The sequence below is a fragment of the Triturus cristatus genome, chromosome 4_1 (assembly GCF_964204655.1).
Source record: "Triturus cristatus chromosome 4_1, aTriCri1.1, whole genome shotgun sequence".
Taxonomy (NCBI): Eukaryota; Metazoa; Chordata; class Amphibia; order Caudata; family Salamandridae; genus Triturus; species Triturus cristatus.
In genome coordinates, this window is record NC_140585.1 from 155,579,144 (window position 1) to 155,596,261 (window position 17,118).

At 40.8% G+C, this 17,118-nt stretch overlaps 1 protein-coding gene across 5 annotated transcripts in view; it reads right to left on the reverse strand.

Annotated features, from left to right (window-relative positions):
• LOC146853751 (glycine N-acyltransferase-like protein 3) overlaps nt 1–17,118 on the reverse strand; it is a 194,842-nt gene that overhangs the window by 123,599 nt on the left and 54,125 nt on the right. For all 5 annotated transcript variants that reach the window (XM_085650388.1, XM_085650390.1, XM_085650389.1 and 2 more), the window contains one exon: nt 6,216–6,300. In XM_085650388.1, the coding sequence (XP_085506514.1) occupies nt 6,216–6,300 (85 nt within the window). The remainder of the gene's footprint in view (nt 1–6,215; nt 6,301–17,118) is intronic.

A 17,118-nucleotide genomic window follows, 5' to 3' on the forward strand; every position in this document is an offset into this window, starting at 1 on the left:
CATCTGTGACTGATCCCCTCTCCGAGAGGGAAGGCTGAGTTCCTCTCGTAGAACTAGGGATAATTGTGTTGCGGCCAGGTCTATCTGCTTAGTGACGGCACTCACCGCCATGTCAGAATAGAGTCCAGGGTGGCTCCGCTACTTGGTCCTCTGACCTCTTTTTGTTACCCATTTCTCAGGGACTAGAGACCATCAGTGGGCGGCAAGCAGACTTTTGGAATTATCAAAGTTTTATCAAGGTTCATCAATGTCTATGTCTATGTCAATGCTGGTGCCAGTAGCAGCATGTAGCGCACAGCCAAGCCAGTTTTCTACAATTGTTTGGGTACCTGCAATAATCTTGTTATATTTTTTCTGCCCTATATTAGGCCAAAAATAAAGCGTTAACATAACAGTACTGATATCATGAGTGTGCAAATACTGGCAAAAGTTTGTCTTAACCTGCAACAATAAATCAAAATGCCTCATAGTCTCTTGCAAGATCTATTATTTAAACAAGATATATTCTCCAGGTTAGTTAAGTTAGAAAACCGGTTCATAGTTTGTTCTCCCTCTTCAAGCCGGGAATTTAGTACATGCCTGTCCTCGCTTAAGGTCCAGGGGAGATCGAATCGGGTCATGATCATGACAAGTTCCTGATAATATCTGGTAGCAGCGAGGAATAGCGATCAATCACATGCCTATACAGGAAATCATAGCTAACAATTATTCAATTGGTATTGGCCCACTGCACCAAGACACTAGCAAACTGGTACATTTTCTTTGAGTGTGTTTCTGAACAAGTACTGTAAGAACGTGGATTATTTATTGTGGTGAGTGTGTGTCTACTATAAGGCATAACTACAAACAGGTTAAACACACAATCTCATTTGTTTAAACCTAGGCTTATCCCCTGGTAGCTATTGCACAGAGAAGACAAGCTCAACTTAGGAAATGTTTGTAAAGTAGTTAGCAGTTCCAAAACAAATAAAAAGTCAAAACACAACACAATAATGCCACAAAACCAATTTCTAAATATCAAGAAGAATTTAATCAGAAAAATGGCGCATAATATTAATTATCCAATAAGGAGAACAGACATACAAAAAATTTGTTTTTTAGGTTAAAGAGTTTGAAGAAACAGCATGGTCAATGGTTGAAGCCAACTACAATGCAACTGAGGCCTAGTCTAGTATGAGGGCTTGGTCAAAGAAGTTAGTGGCTTAATCTTTTTTTTGGGAAGATGAAATTGTCTAGTGAGGCAAGGTTGACAGCTGTGTCTGACAAAGTCCTCTTGTGGTTGGTCACACATTGGCTGTGTCTGTTGTTTTTGATGGAAAAAGCTACAAGCAGTCCTCTAGTTGACCAATACTTTTTTCTCCTTCATCAGGTCAAGATAACTTTTTGGGGACTTTGTGCCTGATTAAGTCACCATGGCAATGACTTCTCTGAAGGCACAGAGATCACAGGAGGGCTGGCAGTGGTCTCCTAGTTTGGCAGAAGCTGGCCCAGCTCTGGCAGGGGAGGAGATGACCTTCCCCACCCTTGTGGCAGGTGGGCCACTCATCAGGGTCTACATTATAGGTTAAGTCCATTTTTACAAGCTCAAAAACATAACTCTGGAAAAGCATGGAAGCTGTAATTGGACAATATTTCAAAATGTGTACATCCCTAGCCCCACTAAATGTTTGTACAAAATCCACAATTGGCCACTGGACCCAAAAAGATCCTAGGGAAAGAAGTAAACTTTTGCTTTTTGTTTTAAATGATATATTCTGGAACCTTCTGAACAGCTCTATTTATGTTAATCAAGCCTTCTGTTCGAACAAATACTGCTAGTCCAAAGAAATCAGACTCAACTAGACCTGCCTCCTTACTGCTTTACATAATTACCAGCAACAACATCTTCGTCACATGCAGTTCGATAAAGGTTATTTGAGGATTTCAATTCCAAGAACAGGATTTTAATGAAGGTGTATTTAGCTTCTTTGCAACAGAACATATCCAAGTTGTGTATGTGTGTAAATGAGCAAAATAAATAAGCAATGGCAAAGTCAACAGGTCTTACATTTAAAAGTTGATTGTCAGGTCATTGACTTTGGAATTGCTTGTTTAATTTTAATAATATTAAAATATAATTATTTATTATTTAATTTAAAATATTTTAATACTCTATTTTGGATTAAAAATGTATGTAACCATACTTTTATAAATATTAAACAAAATGTATTATAATTGATTTTCATGCATACATTTTAATTATTAATATGCAATACAAATATTTCTTTCTTTGGAAGGAAATGTAGTTTATTTATTTTTCATTCAGAAACAAAAACTTTTATTCAATGTAATGTATTTACATGAAGTAAAGATTTATTTCAAAATTAACTTATAGTGCTGTAATTATTTTTACTTTGATGTACCTTTAAAATAAATATATAACATTACTTCACATTAATATTTAACATAAATATATTTTAACAGCATCAGAAGCCCACAACTGTTTCTCTGATTAGCCCCGAGAGGTTCCTCCCCACCATCCATCAGGAGAACTAAGAAGTGGACTCACTGATGTCCCGTTACTGCTCATCTCTCATTGTATCATGTAGGGGCTGATTATGATGGCGGACAGACTGGAGTCCGTCCGCCATCGGGGTGGTGACTGGAACTGTCTGCAATACATGCGGCGGTCTCACACACCCAATTAGGATGTGACCACCACCAAGGCTGTCGCATTTTGCATTTTAACATTGCGGCGGGAGCTGCTGACTTCAACCCGGCCGCGATGTTCAAATGCATGTTGTGCATTTCATTGCACTACGTGGCAGGCACCACACGGTGCCTTCCACTTGGTGCAGTAAAATGTAGGGGGTACCCCCCAGTGCACCCACATCTCCCCAATACAAGGGGGGCTGGCAAAAGGCCCCCAAAACCAATCCCGACCAGCCTTTCCATGGTGGTTTTGCCACCATGAAAAGGCAAGTTAAAGGCAGCATCCTATTTTAGCGGACAGTGCCTGCTAGGCACCGCCACAATTTTAGCCTATCTGGACGATCCACCAGGCAATCGTAATGATTGCCAGTGGTGGTTCTGTGGCAGACGGTGTTTGCATCCGATGGCGGAAGGCCAGCCACTGCACGGCTGGTGGTGGGGGTCCTTCCGTCATCGTAATGACCCCCTTAGTATTAAGAATAATGTGTATGTATTTGAGAGCAAAGTTAGGTTATTTTAATTAGGAATGCATATTGTTCATAGGTCAATCTGATACTATGCAATACTCAGGTAATGTTTAAAAACAGCTGTAAAGTCAGAGATATTGTTTTCAGCTGGCAGGATGCCCCACAGACCTCAAAGCTCCACTGGGAGCTCCTTTTAGAGCTGTGCTGGAAAAAAGGAATGGGTTAGAAACTGGGTTTCTAGTTGGCAGAGGTATGCATCCAAGCAGGAACCACAAGGAACCACAATACCCTTGAACCCATGCTCACCCTCTGATAGTTTAGCACAGAGCGGTCAGGCTTAACAAAAAAGGCAATGTGTAAAGTATTTGTGCAATACTTCAAACAGTAACACAGTGAAAACACCACAAAAAGATTCCACACCAGTTTAGAAAAACAAGGAATAATTACTGTATAAATAAAGCACAACCAAATGGACCAACATCCAATGAGCAGAAGTCGCAATGTGAATTTTGAAAGAATACATGAAAGAAGTGCTTGGAAGAAATAAGCATCCAAAGATTCAATTGGAAGCTCCAGTCTGGGACAAAGTCAAGAGGTCAGGCCGACCACAATGGAGTGCAGGCCGGTTACAAGGATCCACTTAGGCCCTCTGAACAAAAGAACCTTAACGCTTGATTTGCATCGACAAAGCTCCCATGCATTGATGGCAATGTGATGGCTCCACGAGTGATGTGCCAGTTTCGAAGTGTGGCGGTTCCGCATGCTATGCACTGATTTTGTCCATGCTGTAGAGGCATTGCAGCGATCTTCTCCATGCAGTGCCGGTGATGCGTTCTGATGCAGAGGTGATGTAGCAGTTTTTAAAGTGATGCAATGATCCTGTTCCCACAACAGCAGCGATGAGTTGATTCTACTGTTGCAGCAGAGGTTGTGTTGAATCCATTGAAGCAAATACCAAGGACCACTTCCAAGGCTCCAAGACTGGGTGGCACCACTTGGACGGGCAAACTCACAGGCAGTAGAGCCAATCTTGGGGTAGTCAAGTGATGCAGGTTGAGTCCTTCTCACTCAGATAGGAGAGAACATCAGGCAGAAGGGCAACATAGCAATGACTTCAACCAACAGCAGTCTGGCAGTGTGACAGTATTTGAGCAGCACAATAGTACCTATTTTCTTCTAGCAGAGATGTCAAAAGGCCAACAGTATACCAAAGTTATGTGTCAGGAGTCCAGTACTTATTCCCAGTTTTGCCTTTAAAGTGGAGGATACTTCAAAGAATGCTTTGAAGTGCACAGAGGTCCACCCTTCCTGCCCTGGCTCCAGACTAACTGCATGGGAGTAAGCAGCCCCTTGTATGTGGGCAGGACACAGCCTATTCATGTGTAAGTGTGAGGCTGTGCCCAGCACCTACCTCTCATTGTCCCAGGAAGATCCATCAGACACACCTAAGCTTCCTTTGTGTGTGGCTGTCCAGATCGAATACACAAAACACAGCTAGAGGCAGAAGTCAGCAAAATCTCACTTTCTAAACGTGACATTTGCTAAAACGCGAGTTATAATCTATCTTCACCATAATGACTATTATTATTGTAGTCCTAGTGGCAGAGGACCACCGGCTGCGCCAGGGAAAAGTTATTCCCTGGCAGTGGCACAGCGGAGACTCAATGCAGTATGCTGAGCTGGACTGGTGCAGTCCCGGTCAGCACATTACAAGACTCGTCACTGACAGCCATTTCATGGCCGGAGCCACACCATGAAAAGGCTGGCGGTGGAGGCCCCTTGCCTCCCTCGCCACGGATATACAGTCAGGGGAGCACAGTATATGCCCACCTGTCTGTATTACCCCCAGATCCAGCACTGGAATGGACGTCACCATCCATGCTGTGCTGGAACATTTTCATTGTTCCCATTGCGGTGCCCTTTTTCTAGGCACCACCATGGGAACGGCAAAAGGATTCTCCGCCTGTATGAGAAAATCTCGTAATCAGGCAGGTGGTTCTTGCATGGCGTTGACAGTGCTGTGTCAGTGGCGAGCCGGTGCAGTACTACCAAAGTTGTAATTAGTCCCTATGTCTTCACAATTGGGAATTACACTTAAAGATGTAACAAGTAATCTCAGTGTTTTCCTTAGGAGGAGATAGGCCGTACAGTAGTTGGTTTTCATTACCTGGACATGTAAAACTTGAAAGTGCATGTCACACTTTTTAAATACATCACACCCTTCCCTCTGGTCTGTCCAGGGCCTAACATAGTGGTGGAGTAAATGTATTTAAAAATAATTTTTATGGCTTGCAAGAGACTACACTTGCCAGGTCGACATATCAGTTTAAAACTGCATACACAGGCTCTGCAGTTGCAGGCCTGAGACATGCTTAAGGGACTACTTTTGTGGGTGGCACAATCAGTGCTGCAGGCCCTCTAGCACAATTCAATTCACATATCCTGGAGACATGTAGTGCACTTTACAAGGGACTTGTAAGTAAATGAAATTTGCCAATTGGGTTTAAGCCAATGTTACCATGTTGAGAGAAGAGATCACATGCACTTTATCACTGGTTGCCAGTGGTAAAGTGTTCAGAGTCCTAAAGCCAACAACAATGAGGTCAGAAAAAGAGAAGGCGGAAAGCAAAACATTTGGGGTGACCCTTCAGATAGGAACTTTTCCAACTGAATTCTGTAGTTCAGCAGAACTAATTTTATTTTAAACATTTGCTTTATTTCAAAGACAAATAGCATGGTATCTAAATCAATGTAATAAAAACGACTTAAGTACGGATTTTATTAAATGGACAGAAAAGAAACATATCAAGGCAATGGAACAAGAAGTAAAAAAGAGGGCTGTTAAAATGATGAGATAGGCACAAAATGGTTAAAAAAGAGGAGGAGACCTTTGAACTCAAATGGCATCTGTAGTCATTGAGTAAAAAATTTACTTGCACTGTTAATTCAAATTTTTAAATTCATTTGAATAATTTTCCCTAAGTGAGAGATTTGAGAAATTGGCGTAGGTTGGTGTAGAACAAACGGTTAACATATTTTATTGCTTTGATGCCTTACCTTTAGGGAAAGCGGGATATGAGTCTCCAACTCCTTCTCCAGAAGAAGGAGACTATCTTCACATTTTAGGAGTAGCATGGAGGATCTAGAAACAACATGCAAAGACGACAATTAAGAATGGTAAATATTACCCTCTTACAAGCAGATTCACTTTGGTACTTTCATAAGGCTTGCTTTGAAGTCTTAGCAATATTTTCATAGAATTCACTAAAATAATTTCTTTGCTATTATGATTTTTTTTATATTTTTACTGCTTATGTGATTAACATTTTTCAATCAGGCCCTCAATTAACATTGTTAAAATAAACATTCACCTCTCTGCATCAGACTGTGTAGTCATGCAGCGCATGAACAATACTTTTTCCTAACCTGTCAATGATTGGGCATTACTAATGCAACAAGAGATATAAGAATATTTAAATGAGACATGGGTAAAAATGGTCTGTGGGTAAAATCAATGAAAAAAGATTACCCAAGTATTTACCAATACCTACCCTGGCAACCATCAAGGCAAATCACACAACTCAGGCAAAGGTTCAATAGAAAATATTCTTACACTGAAAACACTGTTATAGGAAAATAGTAAGCTCAAACATATGAGAATCCTTGGGTGTTCAGAAAATGGGACATACCAAGCATCTCAAAGATGGAAGACATATTGGGCAAGACAGCAAGCCAAGAAAGGTGTTTCACACAGATCATAAGGGTAAAATGCTGCTTTCATAGAAAATTATATAAATACAATGGTTCTGTCGGGGAAGTTTCAATTGCTTTAGGGTGTTCACAGTATAAATACATTACTTGTAACACATATCCATAAGTAAATATAACAAAACACACCCAAGCTGAATTTTTCAATCGGTATTATTTTTAGAAAAAAGGAAATAACAAATAAACAAGGCTACAGTTATACAATTGACAGATTTGTGAAGAAAGAGTGACATGTAGTGGTAAATACAGATGATACACTATAGTATGACAGATAGAGAAATTACAAAAAGGTTATTTTGGGAGGATGCAAATTTTGATTATGTCCATATGAGTGTTCACATATGCTTCATCGTCATGTGTAAGTTAATTTTTTAACTGAAGCATTGTGTAGACTCATAGTATACGTCGACGTTTCGACCCTATGTAAAGCGCAATATTTAATACGCGTCACGGCGGGTCTTCCTCGGGACAGGGGGGTAGGTGTGTAGCCTATGGAGTAAAACGAAAAGCTGATTAAAGGGTGTGTGTTTAAAAGAACAGAAAATAAATAGATGTTTTATTAGGTAGTGGTGCTCACCCTGCGCAGAGGGTCATGAATAGGGGTGGGCAGAATTTGCGTAGTCGCGTCACGCAAATCTCCGCGAAATGGTTAAAAATCTCCGCGAACATTCAGAAATTCCGCGAACACGTGGAATTGCTTGTTCGCGATGCTTTTTTCCTGTTCGCGACCGCTGTTTGCATGCTCGGGGGGAAATATCTCTCGAACACACGTTTTGAGATCGCGAACAAGCAAAAAATTCCGCGAAGCCGCGGAAAGCAGAATTTTGGGCAATTCCGCGTTCTCCGCGGAACGCGAAATTGCCTAAATGCCGCAAATTCCGCGAACGGAACGGAATTTACCGCCCAGGCCTAGTCATGAATCACTGCGCGTGCGTTGGGTTTCTTAGTCCAGCAAGAAACGATTTAGACCTATGGGATGATAATATGGTTTATAGAACTCCCAAGGTTGTAATAGCTTAAAGCGCAGACAAGATTCAAGTGACAGTTAATCACGAAGCTGTAAAACATGGTATTTATTGAGACAAGCCTTAAAAGAAAGCAAGTCACAACGGTAAACAATTCTGGCATTTATTTAACCAAACCAACAAGGAATGGAAAGATATAATTAATCATTTACTGAAAATGCCAAGGTTAAGTCTATTTAGAGGTGAAGACCTCCGCGCATAGGCAATGCTATTCAAAGTTATTTAAACGTGTTGAAAATCCTGAGGCAAGCCTTAAAATAAAAGCAAGTCACAGCGATAAACACTTCTGGCATTTATTTAGCCAAACCATAAAAGAACGAAAGCTAATTAATCATTACTACAGAAGCCGAGGTTAAGGAGAAGGTCAGTCTATTTAAAAGTGAAAATTCGAGCATAGACAGTGCTTTTCAAGGTTAATGAAACATACCTCAAAAGATATAAGAATCTTGGAGGTCTGGGAATAATTTCCAAGGGTTAATCTTTATGAGCCAGTCGGGTGATTTACTGCAAGATAAGTGAAGAAAGGAAGGTTTTAAGAAGCGAAGAGCTTCTAGAGGTGGGCTAATCAAAAGATAAGAGCACTTTAAGATGTGAGCTTACCACGATCTGGTGGATGCACGTCTCTCCAGTTCTCAGTCCGATGCAGTACCGAGGCTGGAGACAAGGGCCTGTATTTAATGACAGATTGACGTGCCTGCAACGTGCACATTCTCCCGTGACGGTGAGAGCAGGGAAAGACAACACCTGTGCTCTGTTGCCCTCCAGTCAAGGGATGTGGTGTAAATTCTGAATGGTGTATGTGAAATGTTCACACATGCTCAGTTGAGCAGGAGTCAAGGGATGTGGTGTAAATTAAATAGTGTATGTGAAATGTTGATTAGCCATGTGGAGGCATGATAATCAACGTCAAAATCACTGTTCAATATCATAATGACATGTGTTTAACACTGGTGTAACACAGATGAAAAGTATGTCAACAATTTAAATACAGTCCTGCCAAACATTGAAAATAACATCATTGTTCAATATATGAGTAAAACATTTAGCATAGTGACATGTTTTAACAGATGAGAAAACATTTCAACAACTTAAATAGAGTTCTGCCAAACATTGAACATAATTAATCTAATTTTAATAAAAGGAAGCAATTCAATTAAGTAGTTCAGCGGAATGTGTGATTACATGGCAATTCTATTTCATAACAACAGACTAAGGCAATTACATAGAGGAATTGCGTATATGTACATCATGGCACATTGAAAGTGGACTAGAGACCTTAGTTGAAATTGCGCAATTTACAAAAATGAATCAGATACGCCTGTTGTTTTCTAGAGAGCTAGCGTGTTGGTAGAGGGAGTGAACCCGGTTGGATATAAGGTTCTACAGTCTTATCATTTGCTTGTATGTCTCCTCCTGTTCGTTCAGCCCAGTTTTGACTGAGTCTAGCAGGTGGATCCATCTGCATTCTTTGATATTAAGTTGTTGGAGTATGCTGCCGCCCCTGGGATGTAATGTGGCCTTTTCAATTACCCACCATTGTAGGTCATCCGCAGTGTGGTCATTTGTGGTGAAATGGTCAACCAGGGGAGCTCCCTGGACATTGCATCGGATTCTACTTTGATGCTGCAGAATCCTGGTCTTTACTTTTTGAGTTGTTTGACCCACGTAAATTTTTTCACAGGGGCATTTAATGGCATAAATCACATTGTGACTATTACAGTTATTGTGATGTCGCAAGTGATTTGTCTTTCCCAGGTGTTGAAAGGCAGTACCCGTTAGTGTAAATTCACAGGCCTTGCAAGTGCTACACTTGAAATGTCCCATTAGTGGTGGTAGATTAAGTTGTTGTCTCAAGTCTCGTGGTTTTTCGGTTTCAAGAATGGAACTTACTACACAGTCTTTGACGTTTTTGGCTCTTTTAAAAGCAAACATGGGCTTCTCCTGTATCCCAATTTCCGTGCTTACCAAATTCCAGTATTTTAGTAGCACCTTCTTTATTTCATGACTGCGTGTGTTGAAGGTGGTCACACATACCAATTTCTGAGTTTCTTCTGTGTGTGGTTGTATTTCTAGGAGAGTTTCTCTGGGTCGATACCAGGTTCTTTTCCGTGAACAATTTAGTGGGCCCTTGGGGTAACCACGGTCCCTTAGTTTCTTTATGAGAATGTCTGTTTCTTTGTAGAAGTCGCTTCTTTTAGAACAATTCCGCCGTAGTCTCAGGAATTGACCGTATGGTAGGTTGTCCCTGAGGCATCTGGGATGGTGTGAATCGTATTTCAGGGTGGTGTTTCGCGCAGTAGGTTTGGTGTAAAGTGTGGTGAATAGTCTTCCATCCTCATTTTGTATTGTTAAATCCAAGAAATCGATGGCCTGTTTGTTATGGGTCATGGTGAATTGTATATCAGTTGTTCGTACGTTGAGCCAGGTCTTGAATTCCATTAAGCTTTGTTCATTTCCTGTCCAAACCAAGAGCACGTCATCGATATACCGCTTCCAAATAGAAATGTTATTTAGGTAGGGGTTGGTTAAATCGTACAGGTAAGTGTCCTCGTAGTCGTCCATGTATAGATTGGCCAGGCTTGGCGCGAATCCAGCTCCCATAGCTACGCCTCTGCATTGCAGGTAGTAGGTGTTTTGAAAAATGAAGTAATTTCTTTTCATTGCGATTTTAAGTAGATCTACCAAGAATTCAGTGGGAATCCAGACAGGCGATGGTCGTTTGTCAAGAGTTCTCCTTATGACCTGGATGGCATGTTTTTGGGGGATGCTCCTATAGAGTGACGACACATCGAGTGTGGCCAGGATTTGAGTTTCTTTATCGTAAGGCTGATTTTCCATTATCTGTATAGTATGCATTATGTCTCGAAAAAAGGAGCGTGTCTCTATTACCTTTCATAGAAAAGGCCTGGCAGCTTAATCATAATAACAACCCCCTTACAAAACCACTAACAACCTCATAAGTGCATAGTATAACTAGTAATCCCACCAACACTTTTAATATCTCATTGCCCCCTCCCTCACAAGTCTTCCCTTCATGCCCCAAACCTGTGACACAACTCATGCACCCACTGACATCACCAAAACACACCCCTGTTACCTTTACCTAATAAATCCTGTTGCTCCTTGACCATGTTCTAAACCTCCCTGAGCTGTGTTCAACCCCTATTTGATTCCCCCATACAGCATTGACCTGTTTACTAACCAACAGGTTTTCCTGCTCCATTGCAGCTAGTTTCGAGTTTCCTGCAAACCTCTCCTTCATTTCCACAGTTTTTCAACCAATATCGGTGCTATTTTCAATCTCAACTCCAAAAGGTGTAAGCACCACCCATTATCAACAAGTTGATGCCATTGGCGAAACAAAGAGTAGTCCTCCTGCACAATCTTCTCATGTTCCAAAACCGAAATTCCTAACCCTTACAAAACTCCTGCATCTCTCTATTGACCCTCCCCTCTGTTTATATATCTCACTCGATTTCCTCGCACTGCTCCAACATCATCTCTGTACCAACGTAGTCCAATGGATGTGTTTCCTAAACTACGTTACCTTACATTTCCATCACCTTCAACAACCCAATGCCAGAAAGTGAAACAAGATAATTTGCCCCAAGAAGTTATGGCCAACAATTCAGGGCATGTCTTCTAAACAATTATGTGTGGATAACATTCCAAACAATTCACATTTCACTCTTTCTCCACCATGATACCACAACTCTAGCACCACCAATTCACAGTTTTGTACCAAATATCCTGACCTCAGCTTCAAATCAAATCAAGTGAAAAGAAACTTTATTTGGTTCATATTATATAGGACAGGGTCTACGTCATGTAATAAAGTCATAGAGCATATGAATTTGTTTCATTCCCTGTGTCACACAAAGAGTCTCTAATACTGAGCACTTTAGAAAGAAACAAAGCAACCCTATAACACACTGTCACATCCCCTAGACCAGCTGTCTCCAATCAGTTGATTATGAGTGAACAGTAGCTTGTACACACCATCAGAGTAGATCCTAGTCTTGAGTTCATTTTTAAATAAGTTTAGGGTCAATTTTCCTTTTAGAGTTAAGAGAAGTATGTTTTTATTTTACATTATTATCACCAGGCAGAAGATAGCAGGGCCTGATAAAGAGCAGTGTTAAAGTCCTATTTATGGCCCAGGGCACAGAGATGAAGAACTGACACACTGAGGTATTCAACTCTTAAGTAAAAGTCCTTGTCAACTCAATATTGGAGCATAAGAACAAAATGATGTGCCCAAATGCTTTGAAATGGGATAAAATTGAAATGAAAAGTTTCATTTATGATTAAGTTAAGTCTTCATTTCAATATTCTCCCATTTCAAAGTGTTTCATTTGCAAACTACAAGCCTCTTTTTTTTTAAATGGGAGAAATTTAAAGTGAAGAAAAATATTTCTAAGAAAGATTAAGTCTTAATGTTTTTCTTCACGTTTAAGTAAGCCAATTACATTGTCATGTTTTCCGAAGCACTTTATATTTCTCACATTTAAATAAATAGTTGTATTTTTTCTGTTATAAATTTGGCACCGTGTATAGAGACCACTGGGATCAAGATGCCTGGTGTGTATAAATATTACACTTGGAAATGGGAGAAAATGAAAATGATGAATTTTATGGAATCTATATAAACACATAGTTAACACTTACTTTTAAATGTCAAAGTGCCAGCCTTTAACACATAGTAGGCATATTGCTTCCAGAGGATTGTAGACATGGTGTCATATTAATAACTGATCAATACAGAAAGTATTTTGAGTGGTAGTAATTTAAAGTGCAGAAATTCTCTATATTATGGACATTTTTTAAGAACATTTTTCAGCACTTTAAAGTTCTCCCATTAAAAGAAATATATAGTTGTATGTTTGTGTTATACATATAACAGAGCTTCACATGGTGAAAGGTATGTCCTGTGTCACAAGTACATACAGCACAGATTATCAATCACTCATACACATATATTCCATTCCTATGCACACATGGTCATACATCCCCAAAGACCATGATCTCACGGACACACATGGCAGCCCTGTCATAGTGCCCCTAGCCAAAGTAAATTGTTCAAACCATAGCATCTGGCTCAAATGACACTAAGCTTAGTCAATAAAGCTGAGCTTGGGGATGTCTAATAACAATGCATAGCCTTCAGAAGATCACAATGATTTTTACGGATCAGAGGTAGCAATCACTACCAAAAGGTTTGGAGACCTCTGACCTAGATCGTACATATACTTATAAGCCATCTGATGATAAATTATTCTTTCTTCTAGAAAGAGGGGTCTAAGATAGGTTTTCCTGTCAGTTAGGTAGAGCTTACAGAAAAGTGCTGGTTGTCTGCTCTGACCGACTGTCACAGGGACATTTCTGCATAGTAAAATCCCACCCTTCATTTATTGGAAATGCAGTCATACAGTGAAAAAGGAGAAGGTGAAAGTGAAATAAAAGGTGCCATGTTGAACATTATTGGTTATTGTAAGGTACAATTTAAAACCTAGTAGGTCATTCAGTGCAGTTAGGCCTCCCACAGACACCTTATGGATGTCTGTGTGAACCCTTTTCTAGCAACATCGCCTAAATACCTACTCTTTTAGATAACTTTTAGAGTAGCTGAATAATGTCCTCCAGGTGTACCCAGTGATGCCTCTTTGTTTGACCCAGGCCCAGCAGGACCTGCTTTATGTGCCATAACTAAAGGATTTTATTAATCTTCTGCAGGAACATACAATCCTTAACAATAGATATTGTGAATGAGGTTTCTTGTTTGGACCACACAGATTGCCATTAGAGAAGCAGTTTGCCTTTATGGATATCCAATAGAAAATCAGCCTCCACTTCCCAATGAACAAGGGGGCATGTTTACAGCAAAATGTCAGCATGTGGTGCTGTGACAAATTTGTCAGCGGCATGCTCTGACAGTTCCAAAACTCAGGGATGCACGGTATTGTCATGTAGTTCCCACTAATTCGTAGGATCTGTGTATTTGTTGGATAACATAATCTTTGGGCGAGGTGCCTAGACTGATTCCAGGCACCCCACAGGATATGTTGTCCTGGAGACCAGTTTGCTCATAGTGCCACCACCAGCCCCCCTGAGTCAAACAGGGAGTGAATGGTTTCAGGCAACCGCTGAACATGACAACCCTGACTCCTCAGGGATAGTGGTAACAGATCAAGAACCCTTTAGCTCAGTCACTTGTGCTTACTTGTTCTCAGAGAAATATACAGAGAATACACAATGGGATGTTTTCAATATATTTATTGAACCAAGATTAATCTTGTAGAGAATACATGTGCTGCAATAATCAGTAGAAAGAAGCAGATGAGAGTGAATACAAGTACCAAAAGAGTGAACAGTAGATACAGTTTCACCATGGTGCTAAGACAGTGTATATATGCAGGCATACAATACAAGGTAGTCATCGGGCATACTTTTACTATGCAAGCCCTACTCTCTGTGTATGTCTAGAGTGTATGTAGTTGTAGAGCCAAGAATTCCCCCATGGGATGATCCAACCCCATTACCAGGCGGGAAAGAATGTAGGACCCCGCCCTGGTCATGAGCTAAACAACCCTCACGGAGATGTCAGACCACTGCATAGTGAATACTCAGCATGCAGGGACCCTTGGTGTCAGTGGAAGTGCCTCATCTGCTAATCCTTTGAAATGCTCATTTATTTATACTTAAAAAGTATCCTTGTGATGTGCATATAGATTAGCATAATTATGGCTATACAGATAGCCCAGTCGCCCTGTGGATGAAGATAGAAGGACATTTGTACATTGCGTCTAAAAGACTTTGTACACAGTGTTCGAGGCATCATGTGAAGCCAAATGTATAAGCAAAGCAGTTACAGAGAAATAAATCCAACATTGTCACACACTTGAATAAGTGCAAAAGGTCACAGCAAATATTGTTATTGTGCAGAAAGAGGACAATGTAGGAAAACATGCAGCATTGCTACATAAGCCTAACACTGGCACATAACAGTATTTACTACAATACAGCATACCACTGTGTTTTCCCTAGCACTGGTGCTAAAATTAGCTGTCTAGCCAATATAGGCACCCTTGCATCATAGTGCAAGGGAACCTGCATATAAACAATCCATAATGGCTATTTATTACTTATATAAGTGCTGCAAAAGTAGCAAATCGCCATCATTTAATGATTGCAGGAAGAGACACCTCCCTACGATTAAACAGTCAATAATGGCATTTTGCTCTTTCTATGTGTGTGCTGTAGGATGCTTGAATTAATCTCAGCCACTGTAATTACTCTGGCCACATCTCAATTCATTATTTTGTAGCACATCATGTCACATCAGTTTTGACCTAGCTATATGCAAATCAGTCTCGATCCCATTTATGGGATGCCCTAAGTGACATGGTACATGGTATGGTATTATATTAGGGACAGTACCATCAGAAATGTTTTGAAATTGGATGGTATGGGAATGGGCTACTAATTGGTATGCTCATCTAAATATACATATAAGGATCAGAAATAGAGCTGACAAAATCAAATTTAAAAATGAGCTGTGAACTGTACACATAGCAGGTGGGATGATATAGTCAATTATTTACCATTGAGTGTAAAGATTTACTACTTACTCATGCAATGCAGTCCAGCAAACAAAGTTGTTTTTCTGTGTAACATCAAAATTAGAGGACATTTCAAGAATATTAACAAAGTTATGGGCATTTTCTTCCAGCCAGGTGCTGAGTGTAGGATGTTGGCTTTCTATATAGTGCACTAAAATGAAGTACACTGTGCAGAGAGTCCAGTGACACCCAAATTGGCATACAGATGCAAAAGTAGATGATGCTAACAATCTATTTGTTGTATCGTGGGCGAGCAGTTAGGGTTATCAGAGGGTAGTGCTATGCATTTGTTGTACTCACACAGGCAATAAATGAGACACACACTCAAGAATAAATCTGAGACCAATTTGCAAAAATAATATCGATGTTTTATAATTTTTCAGCCCAAGAACTTTGTGCTACAGTAAGTACTTTAAAAGTTATACATTTTTAAAGTTAGCTAAATGGATCACTTTTGAGTACATTTAGGTTCCATTGAAGTCAATGGGGAAGAAGACAGAAATGCACATGATTGTGTACAGTTGACTTTCAAGGCTCACCTCTTTGTTGTTGGAAGCTGGCTCGATATGAAGAAAGGGTCTACTTGAAGACACACTGCACAAGGGAATTTAAAGGTAAAACTGGGGGTCCCACTCAAGGGAGCAGGTCTCAAGAGCCGCAGAAACATGGGAGTGCAGCTGGATCATTGTTACTAGGGCCGTCAGGCTGGGTGCAGAGCAGATAATTCATTTGTGCAGTGTCTGTCAAGATGTCCTTGCGGTAAGAAGCAGGCATCTTGGAGAGGTGATTTTAGGACAGCTAGGCCACTCACAAAGTGGGTCTCATGTGCCTCGATGTCCCTCAATGGGTGCTTGCTTTCTGGGCACTTGAAGTCTGGAGGGGACCTTTCACCTAAGTGCAGGTTGAAGGGGGTACAGTAACATGGGTATTGGTGTCACACGGCTCCGGTAGGTCCTGGTGTCCCCAAACTTGGTGGGCATACAGATTTAGAGATGGAATAGCACTTTTGGCCTGGGTGCTGCATCAGAGTCACCGAGGAGCAGCAAGTCAGTGAGAGCGGGGTCTGCAGTTTAATGCCTGCTGCCTCAGCGGAGCAGAGCCTCTGTCTGCTCCAGGGGAGGATCTTTGACTATTTTTTGATGACTGAAGGCGCTCTGGTGTTTCTGGAGTCCTCACAGTAGCAAGGTAGCACACCACAATTGTCGAATCCTTAAGGCAGCAGGCATGGTTCAGCGCCAATTTCTCTGCATCAGGGCTTCACTTCTGGGCCGCAGCTCTTCTTGGTCAATTTCGTCTTTGTGTCCATTGAATCTAATGTTTAGGGTCCAGGGGTGCCACCAAAATTCTACATTTAGGGGTGTTAAAGGGGGAGACAGGGAGTAGCTTTAGGTTTTCTACCCCCTCTAAGTGACCACTTTCTGTGGTTGAGAATGGACACTACCCTAGGCATGGTAGGTTGTTTTCCTATCATCTCAAGATGCAGGATTTTCAAAAGTGGGGTTCACATCATCTGCCATACATTAGGGGTGGTGCTGGCTGAATGTGGGT